The following is a 20,261-nucleotide window of genomic DNA, read 5'->3' as shown; positions in this document are numbered from 1 at the left end:
AAACTTTCTGTGAAATAATAAACATATCAAAACTATAATCAGTGACATCACAACTGACATCACCATGGGAAAATAAAAACTTTTGTCAAATTTAGAACAAAAATAACCTATATTTATGTATGACAAAAAGAAAACGAAACTGAAAAGATCTGACACTTAAAGAAAGTAAATTTCAGTACAACATTGAAGGCAAATATTAAGTTAATACTTACTGTTACTTAGTATTGCCAGTGGTATGTTGTTATAAAATCAAACAGTAAGCAATTTTATTTTGATGTGCAAATAATGATGTTTGAACCCTTCTATTCTCCTTTGACCCAGAACCTGTCTTTGAGTGTCTGCCTTGAAACACTAACTAATCACACCAAACCTTTGATACTAACACACAGGATGGCTTCAGCTGTATGTTTTGATAACTCCATTTGTGGTGTGAATTGATTTCAGAGTGATGTGGCCTCATACATGTCTTACAACACTGTTTGGAAAAACTGGATGAGGGCTATACTTCATGTAGGATTGGGTTAAAGAAAGTACATTGTATCATTTCGTCTCCACAAAGCAGAAAGCTAAATGTGCCTCTTGCATTAGCTCCATATGAATTACCCACAGTACAACATACAGGGTTTTCACCATACGCAAGTAGCATACGTAGCATGTAGCATATTGGGCCGAGATGTGATATTTTTGTGCTGATATAATGCAAAAAAATACTTTTTTCTTCACAAAAAGCACCAAGAGAAAACCATTTTGAGAATGATCCAGATTGCACAGTACATGTAGGGCTTTTAAAACCGAGATAAACACAAGTAGAAAACATTCCAAAGACCTTGTTTCAATTCAGCGTGTTTCGGCAAAAAGTGGGTTCCTGAAGATAGCCTGAGGAGAACCCTATTACATTCCACATTAGAATATTCCACTCACCATAGCCACAGCTACACATTTTGCATTCTATTCTGTAGACATTTAGTTGAATTCTTTGTCAAAAGGGGGCGGGAAGTCAATTTAGAAGTTGTTTTGGTTTTGAATTGTGAATTTACCATGTTAACTCTAAAGGAAGTTTTCTCAATTGTCTCAAACTCTTGAGAATGCAAATTGAAACAGATTTAAGGCTTGAGAAAGAGACTAGACTATGTAACCTGTACACATGGATGGCATGGGTGACTTGTTAGTAAAGCACTCAAGTCTCACCACTGATGCACTGTGGCGCTAGTTTTATGCCTGACCGAGGCCATAATGTTTGAGTAGAGTTGTGCATTGGTTCTTTCCTATGTCAATAGAGGTTTTTTTCTGAGCACTCTGGTTTTCCTCCCTCAGGCAAAAAATTAACACTTTCGTTTTTGTGGCTGTGCCCCAAGAACAAAACATACGTTGATGTGGCTGGCTGGCAAAGGCACCCACCTTGCATGCCAGCAGCTCAAACACGTTGTAGTCAACTTCTCAGCTTTGAGTAAGGGCAATTTGCTTTTCAAACTATTTTATGATTGTTTCATCTTGTATTTATCATAGAGAGCAGACCAAATTCATTAGCATATTCACATATTCATCTGCTACAATAATCCTGCTTTATGATGTGCTACTGGATTAGGTTTAGTTTATTCTTTGTTATGAAATCATCCAATGTAAGGGTGTATGATTACAAACAACAGGGCCCAATTTCATGGCTCTGCTTACCGTAAGCACAGAATCGGCGCTTACGGAAGCAGGGAATTCTGTGCTTACGGCAAGCGTATTTCACGGTTTAGCGGCGAATTTGGGCTTCTGCGCGTGCGTACTTCACGTTACTAGGCATTCTACGCTTACAAGGCTAGCACAGAAATTCGGCACTTGCACGTAAGCGGGGAATCGCGATCGTAAGCGCAGAATTCGGCGGTAAGCAGAGCCATGAAATTGGGCCAGGTAAGTTCACATTATTACAATGACCAATACAGCTGTGCGGAATGATGATTGTGATACTCCACACAACGTTTACTGCACACGGAAACCCTTATCAACCAACCATGCAACGCCTCCAATGGTTTTTGAAAACGAATCTTTTTCTCTTTTCAGAGTTCTGATTTCCGTTTTGCAAGGGAGCAGCACAGCAACCCTTACCGCTCACTGTCAGAGTACACCAGTAGTAGTAGTCATCCAGCATCAGGACGTCGTCACAGCCAACCTTTAGGCAGAGAAGGAGAGAGTCATGAACGTCATTCTTCTGCTATCTATCCCTCAGGTACATGTTGCTACGTTTCCTTTCTAACATTAGGGTTGACTGTCAAAATTAATATAGGTTGAAGTTAGGCCATTCAGTGTAAAAAGGGAATATTTCACAGTTTTTGTGAAATAGGTGCTTTATTCTTGTCTGAATAAACTGTAAAAGTGAGTGTTTTTTCCAAAAAGTAATTACATACAGTAGATTGATACAGTTCATTAAAAAAAATTGACGTCATAGTTAACTAATATTACTGAGCACAGGGTTGCACACGTTCAGGTTTGTGCAACTAATCTAAAACTGTGTGTAGTCTGTGTAACAAGGTTGTATCAACGATTGCCATGGTTATTAAGGCAAAGATATAAATTTAAATGTTTTTATTATAATTGTTATCTTAATTCCTAAGTACAAGTTTACTGTCTTTTATAAAAACCACCAGTGATTTTTTTAAATGTCCCAAAACCTTAAAAAGGTAAATTGTGCAAAACAAGCGAAAATTCACATTACAACCTTGTTGTGCAATATCCTCTTGTGGGAATCCAGAGCACTTTATGTGAGAGAGGATGGGCGTGCACTGTGCCCCATGTGTAAATGTGACACATAGTGGTATACAAATGATTTGATATCTATTTTGTTGAACCAGCAGGAGTTACTGATCACCGTAATGCACCTAAACATCGCCAAGTCCATCACCCAGCCACAGCCTATGCAACCCAGCTGACAGACCTTGCCCAACCAGAGAATGTGTCATCCCAATACTTAAAGGGACAGAGAGAGGATTGTAGTAATAACCCATACATCCAGCAATCACCTCGACAGGTTCACAGTGCAGGAGCTGTGCAATCTAGACAGCCTAAGGGACCTATGCATATCCCAGGTATACATACATGTATCAGTTAAGCCTCACTCGTTCCTTCAATGAATGCAAATTCAGATTTCATTACACAAACATTGGGAAACTTACACATTTTTATTGGCAAAATATATATATACATATATAGAAGGTCCGGATTGGATCGAAAGCTAAGGCCATCTACCCTATTCATTATATACGTATATATATATATTTTTGGCATTATCGCAGTTTTCAGACAAATAAGTAATAACAATAGTCATGCTTCTTATTACAGCGCTCATATTCGTCACTCAGTGACGCTCAAAGCGCTTTAACATTCAGTATTTTCCTGCAAGGTATGTTGGACTATTAACATTCCTTGTGTATGTGGCTTAATACCACCTTGTGTGGATTTTTTAAAACTTTTCAAAAGCTATTTCTTTGAGCTAGTTAGTACTGGAAACCATTCTTTAGTTTTTGACCTCCATTATGTGTTTAAAAAAAAGCTGATTGCAACAGCTGATTCTATTTTCATGAAGAAAAAAAAGATAAACTAATTCCAACGGCACTCAAAAATGGCAGTGGTAATAATAATAATAATAATAATACAGACACTTATAACACATCTTATCCATGCATGGTTGCCCAACGCACGCACAACAAAGTTTTAATGTATGCAAGCTTTTCATAGAGTTTTTCAGTTCTTTCAACCTGTGGTTTATTTATTTATTTAATTTACAAGTTTTTGTTTGTCTTCGGATTTGTTCATGGTTAATATTGTACCTTTTTAGTACAGCACAGTTAAAGGCATTTTATACATTTCCTTGTTGTTTTCCAAACTGTCTTAACGTCAAGAGCATTCCATGCATTACATATTTATCATTTGTAGTTAATCATTTTACAACCCTGGCACTTGCTGGATTGTTATAGTTTGCATGATGTATACCTGTTCTTTTTATTTTGCTTTCTGCTCACTGTTAATGCACCAAGTGCTAGATATGTCATCTGTTAAAGTTGGACTCAGTAGTGAGAGTAAAGACTCTGTTAGTGCTAAAACACCACCAGGTATTCTAATCAATCATGCTTTCTGCAGTTTCTGCTCTACTCTGGATTTATAAACTTGCACAACTACCTGCTTCAAAGTCACACTTATAGTTTTAAACACCACCAACTGTGTGTAATGTGCACTTTTGATATTTGTCTGCACAAGAGAGATTTCTGAAATTTTGCACTTAACATTTGTGGATTTAATTGTTTTAAAGAATGTATTTAACATTTGCTGCACAACTCTCACTTAATAGGGAGTCAACATCTAGTATCAAATATTATATTTATTTGATTTTATTTATGTAATTTTTAAAAATTTATTTATTTTATTATTTCATCTTTTCACAGCTTGCAAAAGAAATATAAAATTGTTCCTTTGTGCCTGTAACTTGTCGAGTCGGGCTAAGTCCCGTAGCCCTTAGTCCCAAGGGTTTTTATCAGATCTATCCTCACATTTTAGGCCATCTTACTGCACTCGCTGACAATATGAAAGATCGTCTCCTCCGCATTGTTACACATCCTGCACATAGGAGAGAAGTTTGCTTTCTCTATCCTTGCCGTCTGTACATTTTTCCATAAAGACTAGTTTTGGCAATACCCTTTACTAGACAATCCTGCAGTTGTAGGGCCATTCACTGATGCAAACTACGGAAGTTCTTCAACCAGTACCCATGCACATGGTTCGGACCCGGGGCTTTCCAATTTGGCAATTTCTTTACCTGTCTCTTTACCTTATCCACATCAATCTGGAAACCTTCCTGTTGTAGTACATGTACCCCTCTCAATTCATCCTTTTAAACTGACGCTGATGGGTGTCAAATAACCTAATCTGATTAAATTGCCTAACTATGTGATCATTCAATGTACCTTTTCATTTTTCTTCAATCCTTTTAACCCTTTGCTTAGTCTCCTCTATACACTCGCCCCGTTACCTTTGACCTTGCACACAAGTCATGATTGCATTCATTAAGTATGAACCTTTCATTAAGCCTTTACTCATTTGCTATTCTACTGAGGCCATTTTCACATGTCTTTTATTTTGACCCTCCTGTTTTCTTGTTTTGATTGTGATGCCTTCACTCCTAACTTTTCCCCTACTGCTACTGCTCCTGCAATAATAAGACAGTTAGTTTTGCTGTTCCCAAGAGCGCTGTCTTTTGTAACAGATGTATCCTCACATTTATCCCGATTGTGTCCCCAGTGCTTTTAGAACAATGCAAAGTGACATCAGATGCAGCTGTAAGAAACATGTAACAAAGTGTAGTTACAATGTATATGAAAGACCCCCACTTTACAATAATAAATATGATTGTATACAATTACTGACTATCCAGACTGTGATAGCTACCACACAAAATTAACTCATTCTGTCAATTTCATTTCAACATATAGCCCTTACATGTATAGACAGGCCATAGAATAAATACAAACTACAATTTCTACATCTACATTTGACCTGCTTTTACTGAAAGAAGAAATATGCCTTAAGTTGCAACTTGCTTTTTAAAAAAAAAGTTTGACAAAAAGTTGTCTTGAGTACTACGTGTGAATGAAATGATTATTGTAAAAATAAAAAAACACGTTTAAAGACACTGGACACTATTGGTAATTGTCAATAGTCTTCACAGTTGGTGTATCTCAACATATGCCTTAAACTACAAACCTGTAAAAATTTGAGCTCAATCGGTCGTCGAAGTTGCGAGATAATAATGAAAGAAAAAGCACCCTTGTCTCACCATGGTCACACGAAGTTGTGTGCTTTCAGACGCTTGATTTCTCACTCAAATGAAAAGGCTTCATCAGGCCTGAAGCCTTTTTAGGCATATGATTACACACAAATTTGTGCAGCAATATTTTGATTTTACTTTCATTATTCTCTTGCAACTTTGCTGACCAATTGAGTCAAAATTTCCACAGATTTTGTATTTTATGCATATGTTGTGGGATACACCATATGAGAAAACTAGTCTTTTACAATTATTTAAGGAGTCTATTAAGTGCCTTAACTGTTCTTCTTCTTTCCTTATTACTGTTTCTACTTTTTCTTCATTGTTTCCTCGACTAGCTGCTAACATTACAATCTTTACCTGTGAGTACATCATACTGTTTTTATTTACTTTTTCCTGATAATAACTTGAAATTTGCAGGCGCATGCATGGTACCGGTCACTTCCTCACCTTGTAAACTCGGCACCTGCAAACTCGGCACCTGCAAACTCGGCACCTTGCAAACTCGGCACATACAAACTCGGCACATACAAACTCGGCACATGCACAGATACAAACTCGGCACCCGCAGTTGAAAATGTTCGATTTTCATACTGCGTGGTTGGCCTCAGTATTTGATGTAAAAGTTCAGTGGTCCCACATTGCCATAAAAAGCTTGATCCTGTTGAAGTTGCTAGTTATAAAATTACTATTAGAATATAATTATTTTCGTAACCAAAATTACCAGAAAATAGGGCGACGTTAGTTAACACTGAAGTCAGTGCACGCGTACCGAACTGTCGCCGAGCCGTCAGGAAACGAAAATCTAAGTCTCCATCATAGCCGGCGCCTTTCGGCAAATCACGCTCTGTTATATGCAACAAGCCAGTAAAACCCCAAATAAAACGCTAATTAACATTTTCCAAAGTCCAAATTTTTGTTTTGTTTAAATGGCATGCACTTTTTTCACCGACATGGACGCATTTCAGCCTAGGCCCGCTAGGTCTAGTCTATTAAAAAAACAGCGTTTTAAAAACTCATTGCAGAACCATGAAGACACGGTGGAAAACAAACTTCACCCCAATTTTCTCGGAAGTTTGGAAGCAGTGTAATCAGCTACCATAACGAGTGATTTTGCCATTAACAGCGTTTACTAATATTGAATCTTCTAGTGATATTGCTTGGTGCCGAGTTTGTCGGTCAAAAAAAGGTCAGTGCCGAGTTTGTATGGTGCCGACTTTCTTGGTGCAGAGTAGGTGCCGAGTTTGCAAGGTGCCGAGTTTGCGAGGTTGCGAGGTGCCGTGGTTGCATGTGCCGAGTTTGCAAGGTGCCTAAGTGTCCGGTATTCGCATGCATTTACACTGTGATCCATTTTCGGCAAGATATTTAACATTTGATTTTGGAAAAACTTAGGGATTTTAAAGATGCTCTTAAAGCCATTGGACCCTTTCGGTAAACAGTGTTGTCCAAGGCCCACACTTTGTGTACCACAACTTCTATATCAAATAACAAACCTGTGAAGATTTAGGCTCAATCGGTCATCGGAGTCGGGAGAAAACAACGGAAAAACCCACCCTTGTTTCCGCGCGTTTCGCCGTGTCATGACATGTGTTTAAAATAAATCCGTAATTCTCGTTAACGAGAATTTATATTGTTTTGCTGTTTTCTCAAAAAGTAAAGCATTTCATGGAATATAATTCCAAGAGAAGTCTTTCACCATTGCCTTCTGTAAACCCTGTAAGTTATTTGTAAATTTGTGACCTTTTTTTTTTTTCTGAACCGAAAGGTTCCAATGGCTTTAAATTACCTACTCCATCCTTTGTTATTTGAATTCATTCACATGTAACTTTATTGCATGTACTTGGCTTGTCCTCTTCATTGCATCCAATGAAGTTGTTGATGTGAAAGTTCATCCATAACTTGTTATGGTGCTACCACTATCTTCCTTTATGTATTTTGTGAAAGTCCTCTATGGTTAGGTTTGAAGATAACATGACAAATTATTGATAAGAAGTTCCAATTTATGGAACAATATGCACTTCCTAATTCAGCCAAGATATATTTTAAACTTTAATCTGATTTCCAGTGTGTAAGTCCAGATTCTTTCATAACAGCCTTTACCTTTCGTACATGAATGTCAGGCCTTCACCCATAACATCTTCCTATTTGTTTCCAAGGGTCAAATATCATGCCTGTAATTGTTACGTCATAATCACTGAGGCAAACTTCTACCCACTGAGGCTAACTAAGGCTTCTCTTTGATCTACTTCTATAGTGCTGAAAATACTGTGATCCAGAGCCTCCTTGGAGTCTATAACTCCAAGGGTTACCAACATCTTGAACCTTAAACTTTGAACCTTATCCTAAACATCCTAATTTCAGATATCCTTGTCATAATGACCGTGTCATTTTCACAGATTTGTTGCTTCAAGGTTATTTGGTAAACTGAGATGATTTAGATAGATGTATGATTCCCAAATCAATATAAAAGCATCCATTAATTGAAACACTTACTCTGTGATTGCAGGTGATAAGGTGACGATAGCTGAGAGTCCATCCATTCCAGGTATACCTATCATATACAGATCACCAGAAGAAAGAGCAGCTAACCCAGACAGACTCAATCTCGACAGGTATTATTACCCTAAATATTTTAACTGTAGTTTGATTTAATTCTGCCAATCTAAGCTCGTCTAGATCTTAAGTTTCTTTTCACTCATGTCACTCAAAGGCAGTGGACACTATTGGTAATTGTCAAAGACTAGCCTTCACAGTTGGTGTATCTCAACATACGCATAAAATAACTAACCTGTGAAAATTTGAGCTCAATCGGTCACTGAAGTTGCGCGATAATAATGAAAGAAAAAAACACCCTTGTCACGGGAAGTTGTGTGCGTTTAGATGGTTGATTTTGAGACGTCAAGTTCTAAATCTGAGGTCTCAAAATCAAATTCGTGGAAAATTACTGCTTTCTCCAAAACTATGGCACTTCAGAGGGAGCTGTTTCTCACAATCAACCTCTCCCCATTACTCGACACCAAGTAAGGTTTTATGCTAATAATTATTTTGAGTAATTACCAATAGTGTCCATTGCCTTTAAACTCTTTTCAAATTTTGTAATAATAATAGTGGCTTCTTATGTAGCGCCGAATTCCGTCACTCAGTGATGCTCAGTATTTTTTGTAGGTATGTGGAACTACATTTGAAGTATGAGGCCTATTCCTTTTTACATAGCACCACGTAATGGTTCACAAGGTGCTTTGGCGCATTTGCAGCCAATCAAACCAGAAACACTGAAGTGAACCCCTTCCCTTCTTGATAAGTGCACTTTTTTCTTTTTTGTGCATTACACAGCACACAGGACCAACAGCATTATGTTCTATCCGAAGAGCCAAGCAAATCAAGTTGAAGTGTTTTGCTTAAGGACACACAGTGTCACGATCGGGACTTTAACACAAGCTCTGCTGATCAGAAACACCAGAGCTTGAGTCCGGTGCTCTTGACTGCTAGGCCTTGACACGCCACACCTGGAGTTGTATTTTAAAGACAATTTTCAGAGACCAGGCAAATTCTTTTACTTTACAGGAGGAGGCTGACCATTTGCCCTATCCTAGAAGGAGAAGACCATCTAAGGTTATTAAACTTTCAGCATAACAGTATCCGGAAAATAGAGCACCTGACAAGCCTAAGGAGGCTCATCTTCCTGGACCTTTATGACAACCATCTAGAGGAAATCACAGGACTAGGTGCCTTGAAATCACTTAGGGTACTCATGTTGGGAAAGAACAGGTAGGCATTACATGAACACGTAGGTACTCACACTGGGTGCTCTGAAATCACACTGGGTGCTCTGAAATCATTCGGGGTGCTCTGAATTCACACTGGGTGCTCTGAAATCACACTGGGGTGCTCTGAAATCATTCGGGGTGCTCTTAAATCATACGATCAAAAGTACAGTTACTGGTATAAATGTAGCTGACAAACAATGTACTTCTGAGCAGACCAATCATAACACAGAAAATTAAAACTTATGTCACTACAAGTTTATTCACTGGAATCATTGGGCCTATAAATCAGTGCCTTTTGTTTATTCTTGCGGATGAAGACTTTGGGGCAGTCTAATCAGTAATTGGCTGAATACAAACACCAAGTACGATGTGTGAGGTGACTCATGTCACTGTGGCTAGATCTAGGCCCACTTCATGGCGCTGTTTTACCATTAGCAATTAATCTGCTGCACACAGAAATTCAATGTTGAATGCCGCAGTAAAACAAACCTGTAATTTGGCCCCTCTGAGGGAGGGAAGTTATGGCTACATGTATATAGCCCATACAACATTTTAAGAGTAGTTCCACTGTCGATTAATTGTTTTAGAGTTTGAGTAAATTACTTGTATCTGTTTTACATTATGTTTTTGCAGTAGATTTATCTTTCATATAAAACAATTTTAATTTGTCAAGGCTTTGTAATTAAACAACAGAATCAAGAAAATAGAGAACCTGAACGCAATGACCAAACTAGATGTGTTAGATCTCCATGGCAACCAGATAGAGAAAGTGGAGAATCTTGGCCACCTTGAGGAGCTTCGTGTTCTGAATCTTGCTGGTAACAACATCACTCATGTCAACAACATGGCTGGGATGGAAGCATTGGCAGAACTCAATCTTAGACGCAACAAAATTATCACTGTGGTGAGTCAAGAAAGTAGTTGGACTTTTCAAATTACATTCATTTTTAGGGTGACGAAGTGGCAGACAAATAATATTTACTTTTATTCATTTGCCTGATAAATTTTATCTGTATTTGCTATTCACATTGGTGTCATTTTGTTTCAGTCCGATGTGGATTATCTTCCAAGTTTACAGAGACTGTTCTTGAGCTTCAACTGTATCACAAGGTTAGTCCAGTCACTTTTTTACTTTATATAGAATAAGAATTACTATTTTTGGTTCTTGGTACTGAGCCAGTTCATGTTCTGTAACCTGAGATCTTGTGTAGATGCCTCTATCATGTGTATTTTGGATGGGTAAAAAAAATACTTTCACTGTGGTGTGATTTTCAAATTTTGTTGTACTCTCTGGGGTCAATTTCAAAAAGAACTTAGGACTAGTCCTAGGAGATATTAAAAACTTAAGGCTAAGCCTAAGTTAGTCCTAGTAACTTGTCCTACATGTAACTCGAGAAAAGACTAGTCCAAACTCTGTGAAATTCAACCCCGGTCCTCTATTATATCTCTTTTGATTTTACTCTTTAAAAATGCTTTTAGATAAAAGTGGACAATTGCAATTGAGAATAATTTTTGTGTAAGCTAAAACTAAATTCAAAGCAATGCATGCATAGTAAAAGTGAAGTTCTTAACATGATACCTCATGCTATTATTTGTCTTGTGATAAAGTCAACCATTATATTTCTATTCAGTTATGAAGATATTTGCTGTATTGCGGATGCACCATCACTGTCTGAAGTCTCGCTTGATGGAAACCCGTTGTCTCAAGATATCAACTACAAGTCCATCATTCTCAGAAATGTCAAACAGATCAGGCAGTTAGATATGAAGAGAATAACGGTAAAGAAAAGATGGATTTATTAACCCCCACCGTGGTTTTGACAGTGCAGATTGATCAAGTTAAGCATCCCGAGCAACTTTTCCTTGTGGAGACATGCCCAATTCGCGCAATACTTTGGGAGTTAAAACTTTTTCAGCCAAAAATGACTTCACAATTTGGCCAATAAATTTCCATTAAAGCCAAAATATAAGAACCAGTACATTCGGGTGGGGTGCTCGCAAGAAGCGAACACGTAAAATCTGCTTTAGGGATGGGTTTATAAATTAAACATTTATTCATAGGGCAGGGAAAAGCAGCCATCTTGGATTTTATAGTGACTCTGGAAAGTGTGTTTTGACGGTGCATATTAATCACGTAAAGCATCCTGAGCAACATTCCAACTTTCCTGCATGCCATATTCACAATAATAAGCAGCCACATGTTTCACCAGTGTGCCCATGTTAATCATGTTGTTTTTTGTACAAAGTTGATCGAGCTGTTATCGGCTTCCATTCGAAAGGTTTGCAGTTGAAATAAAATTAAATCATATCGCTGAAGTGAGTTTTCCATGAAAAGAAAAGAAAGAATGAAACAATATAAATGTGAAAAACACTTGTGTTTTTTATGTATATTTTCTTTAGGAAGATGAGAGAAGAGTTACTACGACTGCTGTCAAGAAAGAAGAAGACAAAAAGAAAGAAACTAGTAAGCTGGTGGTTCTGAAGGTATGACAGTGAATAATTATTGTAAAAAAAACCAAATCAATTTACATAGTGACAGATTTGCAGATAAAGGACATGTAACATGTAGCCTGTGTCACCAAACGCTAGGATTAATCTTTTCTCGAGTCAGGACGAGTAACCCGTCCTAACATAGGATAGGTTCAATGTGTGTCCTAAGGTCGATGGATATGGAACTGAACTTATCCTAAGTCCTAAGATTAATCCTAAGTTAGGAAGATTTTGGTGAAAATCGACGACTGAGACCATCTGACCCTCTTACACCAGGTACCATGGTTTTATAGCAATTCTGACAATTGTTTTCTCAGCAGAAAAGGCTATCTTTATTGAACAAGTACCCATGTTAATTCTGATTGTGTTTCCAGGAGAAGAGGCGTCTAGCTATTAACAATGCTGCAAGGCAATGGGAGGTAACTAAGAGTACAGCTATGGCTAAGACCATTCATCTGCAACCAGGATCTTATAGTATGACTAGAGAGAGAGAGGCCTCAACACCAGACAACATGTACAGCAGACCAGGGTTAGTAAAACACACACTCAAGTCTCAAATACCAATTCTCTGTTACAATGCTTGGTTGGATCACAACCATATTCATAGTCCAGTTTCAGAATGTTGTTACAGTGCTTGATGAACAGATTTGCTAATCATTAATAAGTAAGGACACAATACAGGCATAAGAAGCATATTTTTGTGCTTAGCAAAATGTTAGCTTCAAAACACTATTAATATTACGCAATTTATTGAAAGTGTTGATAACAAAATGGAAAAAACAATGTTGAGCATCTCTTTTGCTTAAAGGGTTTATGTACCTTTTCTAACACAAAACACAATGTCCACAGATTTACATTAAACTTACACAGTTTAAAGTTTATGATAGTAGAAAGCTCACCTTAAAATTTTACTTACTGAGGTGCTGTAGTTTTTGAGAAATGAGTAAAACAAATAATTTTCGTCTCAGTTTTAGCATGTAAAAACGTATAAACCAGTTATGCTATGGTTAGGGTATACTACATGTATCCTAACTGGTTAATGGGATTTTACATGCTAAAATAATTTTCGTCTTTCTGAGATTAAAATTATTTTGTGACTTGTTTTACTCATTTCTCAAAAAACTACACAACCTCAGTTAGTAATATTTGAAGGGAAGCTTTCCACTATCATTATCTTCAAACCCTGTAAGTTTAATGTAAATCTGTGGACATTTTGAAAAAGTACCCGAATCCTTTAAGCAGACAGTGTTGTTAAAAATGAGACAGCATTTGCTTTAGAAGAAAGTTCACTGGCCCAACTACCATGCTGTTTCATTTTAATTGTTCTCAGTATTTTTGTAAAGGATTTGTTTGTGTTTTACTTCCTGTTAAACAAGCTCTATAAAGTTGGTTGATAAATTAATTGAAAGGTAGATAAGTGCAAGTCAGAAATAATTCAGTCATTAGCTGGTCAGCTGAAAGAAAAAAAGTTAGTGGAAAAAGTCAAAAGTGAAACTTTCCCTAAGTAACCTTTTCCTGAGGTTTTAGCCATGAAGCCAGAGATTTTGGCCTTTGTCCTTAATCCAATAGCCAAAGTGAGATGAATCCATAGAAACAAAAATCATGCACAGGTCATGGGATTTAAATTGATTCTGGGACCAAAACCAAAGACACTTTCAATAAGAATGTACACTCATTGAAATGGTTCTGTTTAATCCCATATATAATTCAGTACATTGTGGAAATATCTTTGATGAGAAAAAATACTTTGTCTAATTTACTCCTTGGTTATTTAGCACTTATGTTATATGACATACCTGAAGTTGTCTGATTTCCTGTGAAGCCAAGCATGTCATGAATCCCATTGATACAACATTCAAAACTAATTGAGTTAAAATTAATAATGTAGAACATGGACTGATTAATTCCCTTGAGGTCATGTTTCACTTAAAGACTAAAAGGTAGTTATTCAGATATCTAAACGTTGTAATTGGACAGGTCTGGTGACATGGACACTGACCGGAGCCAGTCTATAGACTTACTAGATGATAAGAGTAGAGCCTCCTCTCGTACATCAATGCACTCAGAGTCCAGAAAATCCAGTAAAGCACCTACTCCTGACCTACTCGCAAAGTAAGTTACATGTACACATTAAAATGTATAGCTCAGCAGTCAGTTCAGTTGATTGGTTTATATAGTGCTCACAAATAAACCAAATGTAATACAATAGATTATACTGTAGATATAGATGGACCCATTGAAAGCTACATGTAGCTTATAGGCATGTGCCACTCATTCAGATGTGTGCCTATTATGTTGTAGAAAACAACTTTGGACATCAAATGCTGGATTCTTTGAACAGGCTACACAATGATAACAGATACATTAACTAATAAAGACAAAGGACAGTTCTTTGCATGTCACTAAAGGAATATATATGAGGATTACTAAACAAAAACAAAAGCAACTCAAAAACCTAGGCATGTAGAAAGAAAGATTAAAACTATTGGAAATCGACTGATACATAAGACACCAAAGTTGATGAGAACAAATGTCCATGCTTGATGTTCAAGATAATGACGCTCATTAAAATAAATGTTCATTATAATGCATTATGTGAATTAAATGAAGCAAAATGTGTTATGCTCAGCCCATTTCTGCAGAACGAACAACCCAATAGTATTATTAAGTGTGCAGTTCTGTTACAAAGAGAAAGTGCAATTTTTATTTTATTTTACTGATACCGATATTGCTTCACGTGAAGTGATCACACTAATGACAGTCTTATTTTTCTTGGTCACAATCAGCATCTCTTCTGAGGCCTGCCATTTAGCTGAGCTAGAGGGCGACACGTTGAATCTTTATGGTGCAGGTTCAATGGAAGCTCTGGATAAGAACTGGGGTGTTCAAGCTGCAGGCTCTGTCACCACAGTCTCATTCAAGTTTATTGACTTTGAAGAGGTTGCGAAACATCTACACAAGATCAGGATACGATTCCCAAATGTTTCTGTGAGTACAAGATATATAATCATTGAATGGATCTTTTTGCCTGGGAAATCACATGTACCTTATGAATAGCTGGAGTCGGTAGCATTGGTTTGGATCGACCGGTAAAACAAGAACGTGACCTGACATACTGTTCAATGCCAGACATGCCAGGGCTGGATGTAGTATTTAGAGTGTTAAAAAAACAGAGCTGCCAATAATGGAATCAGTGGGACTTATTAAATTGTAGCAGAGTGAGCATCAATTACCTTGCATTGTAGATCATCATGGGTGTTTTCAAAGTCCAGATGGTTTATCCAAACTCTGTAAAACTTGCCAAGTTGGCACCTCATTTATTTAATGCTTTAGTCACTTCACCATTCTACTATCGGTTCATTGATCATTGTTTGGACTTTTGCAGCAGAACTAACCAACATGGCTGAAACAATTAGCTACATGCACTGCATAATGTCAATAACAGATTTGCTACAATAAATAGATGATCGTATCAGAGATATTTTGCGAAAAACAGATAGAACAGTAGGCGAGCAAGACAAGAATGGTCAGAACTCTGTTTCGCTTTCTCTGCCTTTGATACATTAATTTTATGGGTCTGTTGATCAGTGTATAACTAATCACAACTTGACTGGTCAGTGGGTCAAACCCTTTGGCTGGTCTGTCTTTTGCTTCTTTGCATTTTAGACGCACAGAGTTAAACCCCATGTTGTTTGAAATGAGTTAAACCTACTTATAATTGATTTTAGTATTGTGTCTGAATGCACCCATAGACATTTAGTCACTAGTAACGAACATCATCAATTGTTGTGCAGTTTGATTATACACTAAGGGCCCTTTTCGAACCCTTGGCTTCAGCTTTGGAATCGGCTTTGGGCTCAGTTTTCTCGTCTGAAACCCTGAGCATGTACGCAAAGCATGCGCAATTGTCAACACAACCGAGGGGCTAAGCTAGCCTGAGCCAAATCTGGAGCCAAAGCCGTGGTTTAGAAAAGGGCTTAGTTAAAGAATACATGTAATAGTCTTATATTTCCTTATCAGACGATCTTGATTGGTGAGTGTAACCTGAACAGTCTACAACAATTAAACGCCTTGACATCACTACGCCGTCTAGAAAGTATCAGCCTAACCGATGAGGGTAACCCACTCACAATGTTCTCTCTCTGGAAACCATACCTTCTCTTCAGACTCTCACATCTCTCCATCAAGCAAATTAATAACAAACAGGTAATCAGGCTTGAATCAGAACTTCTTCGTTTTACACAACATTGGTTATGACCAAGTTTTATTATTATTTCTGTATTTTTTAGTGTTCTGTTTTGGAGCTTATTGTCAATATTTTGACATGTAAATTTTCGGTTTTTATCTTTTTAATAGACAAAAACAATGATTGAATTGAATTAAATTGAATATAGTTTTCTACAAATTATATTGTATGACAAATTCTCAAACCCAGTTCAAACATTTAGTTATCATAGAAGTAAGATTTATTTTACCATTCAGTATACTTATGTCGTGTTGTATCCTGAGAAGTTGTTCTGATTGATATGTTTTCGTTTTGGGGTGATGCTGAATGTTGATAGCTAACATGACTGTTCACATTTTTGTTTTCAATGATATTGTATCAATGTGTTTGGGTTTTTTTCGGAAGAAACAATGCCATTTGTAATTTGAATACCTTGTTCCTGACAGGTATCTGAGTTAGATCGTAAGCATGCTGAGAACCTCTTTGCACCCATATCCCACATCACCACCTCACAGTTACCTCCCTCACGCCTACTTGGGCTCCTAGGGGACCACTGTAGGCGCAACACCCAAGCACTCTCAGAGCTTGAGCTCAAAGCCAAGAAGCAGTTGAATGCAGATCAGAAGACATCATCTGAGAATGTGGGCAGGGCTGGCTTGCAGTATTACAGTGAACAAGTGCTGGAGGGTTTACTGCGGGTTGGTATAGCTGATAGAGTTGTTTCTTACCAGTGCCATTCTGAGTCTTGAGTCACTTTGGTTGAGTCAGAATCTTAGTCTCAAGTCACTTGTAGAAATCAGTACAAAGATAATCAAACTACATATCTTTACAAGCTTCTTTGCAATGGGAATATAACTTGGAGTAACCAAAGACCTACATTGTGTTGTGACATCACGGTGAAGTCATCATCAAGGCCCAATCTCATAGCGCTGCTTAACAGTCAGCAAACTTTTGTGCTTAAGGTAGCAGACAAATTTGCTAAGGTGCAAGCGTATTTCACAGATTAGCAGAAAAATTAGGCCGCCATTATTGTGTGTTCACCATGTATTTGTATTGTTACGTCATTTATTTTTATGCGGTAAGCACCGGAAGGTTAGTATGCCTTTTCGTGTGCTTACGGTAAGCAGCGCTATGAAATGAAACTGCACAGTAAGCACAAAATCGACTGCTAAGCAGCGCTATGAACGTGGGCCCAGGTGTCATCATAGACTGACATTTTAATATGTTGTTTCAAAAAATTATACGTCATTATGCATCGTTATTTTTGATCACAAGTCTGTTCACATTATAATTTGTTTTTCTTTCTATCTTTAACCTAGGAGCGAGTATCAAGAGCAGTATTTGCCCGTACCTACATCAAGGAATTAACATCAGAGGCTATCGACATAAACAAAAAACAAAATGCACTGGAGAAAATCTGGCCTCAAATGTTTGTGGAAATGATTCATAGTGCAGTGCACAAGATGTGGAACCTAGAAGAGTATAGATGCACTGAACTACGAGACTTCCAGAAGAGGAAATGATAGATGAAGAGTTTATCAGTTGTTGAATGTTTGGGAGAGTGGAAGTATGTCAAAACTTATGCTGATAATTGGTACACCTCATCAACAGTACTCCATGCACACACATACCAGAATGTATCTTAAGTTTAGGCACTAGAAGACAGTACTCCATGCACACACATACCAGACCTCAACAGTACTCCATGCACACACATACCAGAATGTATCTTATGTTTAGGCACTAGAAGACAAGGTTGCAAAAGTTTCAAAGGTTCGCAGGGTTTCAAAGGTTGCATTTATGGAAATACACTGAAGATATACACTTCCATGTACTTTGATTTCATCAAGAGTTAATAATCACAATCTTTCAGTCCATGATAAAACAACACTCTATTGTTTAACATAAAAAGAAAGAACTAGCTTTGGGTTATATCATTATTATTTATATAGTGTTCATTTAGTCAAATCCAATCAGTTGATTTGGCAGAGTAAGAAGTTGTACCATTATTGCAACAGTTGACATTCTTTGCTGACAAATGAAATATTTCAATTTTTCAAAGGAAACTGTACATATATGTAGATTTGTAAATGTCAAGTTTGTGCAATTGAGTTTTTTTAAGTCAGGGTGTTGATGGAATGCTATCAGTACAAATGTTCTTCATCCAAGTTTGTCAGTAAGCAGTATTGTAATAAATCACTTTTGGAAGGAATAAAAGTTTCCTGAACAAACAAGTTATATTTCAAAGAGTTCCATTGTGTGATTATTATTAGATGTTTTTTTTAATCACTTTCTTCCCCCTCCCCTTGTTATGCGCTCTGTTCTTTGTATAGTGCCATATAAATGCTTTGTATTACTATTATTCGATTATTTCAGTTAATGACAACACTTTGTTTCTGTTTTGGATTAAAGGTTCTGTCAATGGTGTGCGTTTCTCTGCAGGCTAAAAGCAAATAATCATTCAACATAATCCTCTGACATTTCCCTGGGCAAAAATAAGAGAGTTTGTAACGTGACATATTGTGCTACTCCCTCAAGATCATAGCATACATAATAGAAATTAACTTGGGCAGAGGTGAGTCTTAAAGGCACTGGACGTTATTGGTTATATTGCTCAAAACAATTGTTGGCATAAAAAAATTGCACAGTATGAGCAATGGAGAGCTGTAGATATGTACCTTTGTGAGAAACGGCTCCCTCTGAAGTAATGTAGTTTTTGAGAAAGAAGTACTTTCTCACTAACATGTCTGAATTGAATTCGAGACCTCTGCTGAGGTCTCAAATTCAAGGAATCTGAAAGCACACAACTTGTGTAACAAGGGAATTTTTTTCTTCCATTATTATCTTGCAACTTTGAAGACAAATTGAGTCCAAATTTTCACAGGTTTGTTATTTTATGCATATGTTGAGATACACCAACTGAGAAGACTATTCTTTGACAATTACCATAAGTGTCCACTGTCTTTAAGAGATTCACCTAATAGAGATCAACAGATTCCTAATGACAGGAGGAAGATTGCTCAACTGAATGATTTTTGTGAACCAGAATTCTGGGACATTCAAGTGATTGAGGTCAAGTGTGGACCAAAGAAAATGAGGGGAGTGTACTACATCTGTAAATTGGAAAGAGCTCTAGAAGTAGGCTAGTTTTGTTGGAAGCATTTATAAGCAAGAGCAAGTTCAAATTGGATCCATTCTCTAGTCGGTAGCCAATGAAGTTCCCTGATGGGGTAATATGTGCAACATAACGTCAAGTATTCGAAACTTAAGATGGTGGAAATATGATATAGTAAAGGTTTGTGGTAACGCCATTTAATGGTAATCTCTAAATGAGTTGGGGTGGTTCTGCAAAGAAACGTTGGTATCAACTCGCTGTTTCGATCAGTATGCTCTGATCGTCTTCTGGAGGCTCCACAAGACGATCGGAGTAAAAACGTTTCTTTTCAGAACCACCCCAACTCATTCAGAGATTATCATAACATGGTGCCACCACAAACCTTTCTATACAATAGTTTAGCCAGTCTTGTTTTTGTTTAGCTTTAATTGAACCTCAGTAACAAACAGCTGCAGCTTCTCCATGGCAACTTGTCATGCACCAGGTATTCTAGGGTCAAATACAAAGATACATAAATACAGCTGTGTTTCATCAGCATACAGTATAAAGTTGGTTATTCATGTTATTGTATTATGATGTTGTGTGGGAGGGTGTATGCACAGAAATATATTGCATAGGAATAACAAGTTACCAGCAAAACGACCATACAGTTTACATTGCTGTGATTTGGTACCTCGCTCAATTTCTGCCGTTGATTTCACCAAACTCTTCCTAACTAAGGATTAATCTTAGGACTTTGGATGAGTTAAGTTCCGCATCCAAAGGTGTGAACGAATTGAACCCATCCTAAGTTAGGCCGGGTTACTCGTCCTAACTCGAGATAGGATTAATCCTAGCGTTTCGCGAAATCGGCTGCAGGCCACC

General features: G+C 37.4%; 1 protein-coding gene across 6 annotated transcripts in view; it reads left to right on the top strand.

Moving 5' to 3' along the window:
- LOC139941883 (leucine-rich repeat-containing protein 49-like) overlaps positions 1-17,978 on the top strand; it is a 40,627-nt gene extending 22,649 nt beyond the window's left edge. For 2 of the 6 annotated variants that reach the window (XM_071938529.1, XM_071938526.1), the window contains 15 exons: positions 2,047-2,212; positions 2,835-3,068; positions 6,139-6,162; positions 8,307-8,412; positions 9,365-9,568; positions 10,261-10,471; positions 10,616-10,677; positions 11,199-11,346; positions 11,968-12,051; positions 12,432-12,586; positions 14,035-14,169; positions 14,844-15,045; positions 16,078-16,263; positions 16,729-16,980; positions 17,602-17,978. In XM_071938529.1, the coding sequence (XP_071794630.1) occupies positions 2,047-2,212; positions 2,835-3,068; positions 6,139-6,162; positions 8,307-8,412; positions 9,365-9,568; positions 10,261-10,471; positions 10,616-10,677; positions 11,199-11,346; positions 11,968-12,051; positions 12,432-12,586; positions 14,035-14,169; positions 14,844-15,045; positions 16,078-16,263; positions 16,729-16,980; positions 17,602-17,805 (2,373 nt within the window). In that variant the 3' untranslated portion in view covers positions 17,806-17,978. Of the gene's footprint in view, positions 1-2,046; positions 2,213-2,834; positions 3,069-4,016; positions 4,092-6,138; positions 6,163-8,306; positions 8,413-9,364; positions 9,569-10,260; positions 10,472-10,615; positions 10,678-11,198; positions 11,347-11,967; positions 12,052-12,431; positions 12,587-14,034; positions 14,170-14,843; positions 15,046-16,077; positions 16,264-16,728; positions 16,981-17,601 lie in introns of all 6 variants that reach the window. The other 4 variants (XM_071938528.1, XM_071938524.1, XM_071938525.1 and 1 more) reach the window with 3 other exon arrangements.
- Positions 17,979-20,261: the final 2,283 nt, after the last annotated feature.

The sequence above is a fragment of the Asterias amurensis genome, chromosome 9 (assembly GCF_032118995.1).
Source record: "Asterias amurensis chromosome 9, ASM3211899v1".
NCBI classification, from domain to species: domain Eukaryota; kingdom Metazoa; phylum Echinodermata; class Asteroidea; order Forcipulatida; family Asteriidae; genus Asterias; species Asterias amurensis.
Note: the sequence above shows the minus strand (reverse complement) of the source record. Positions and strands in the feature narration are given on the sequence as shown.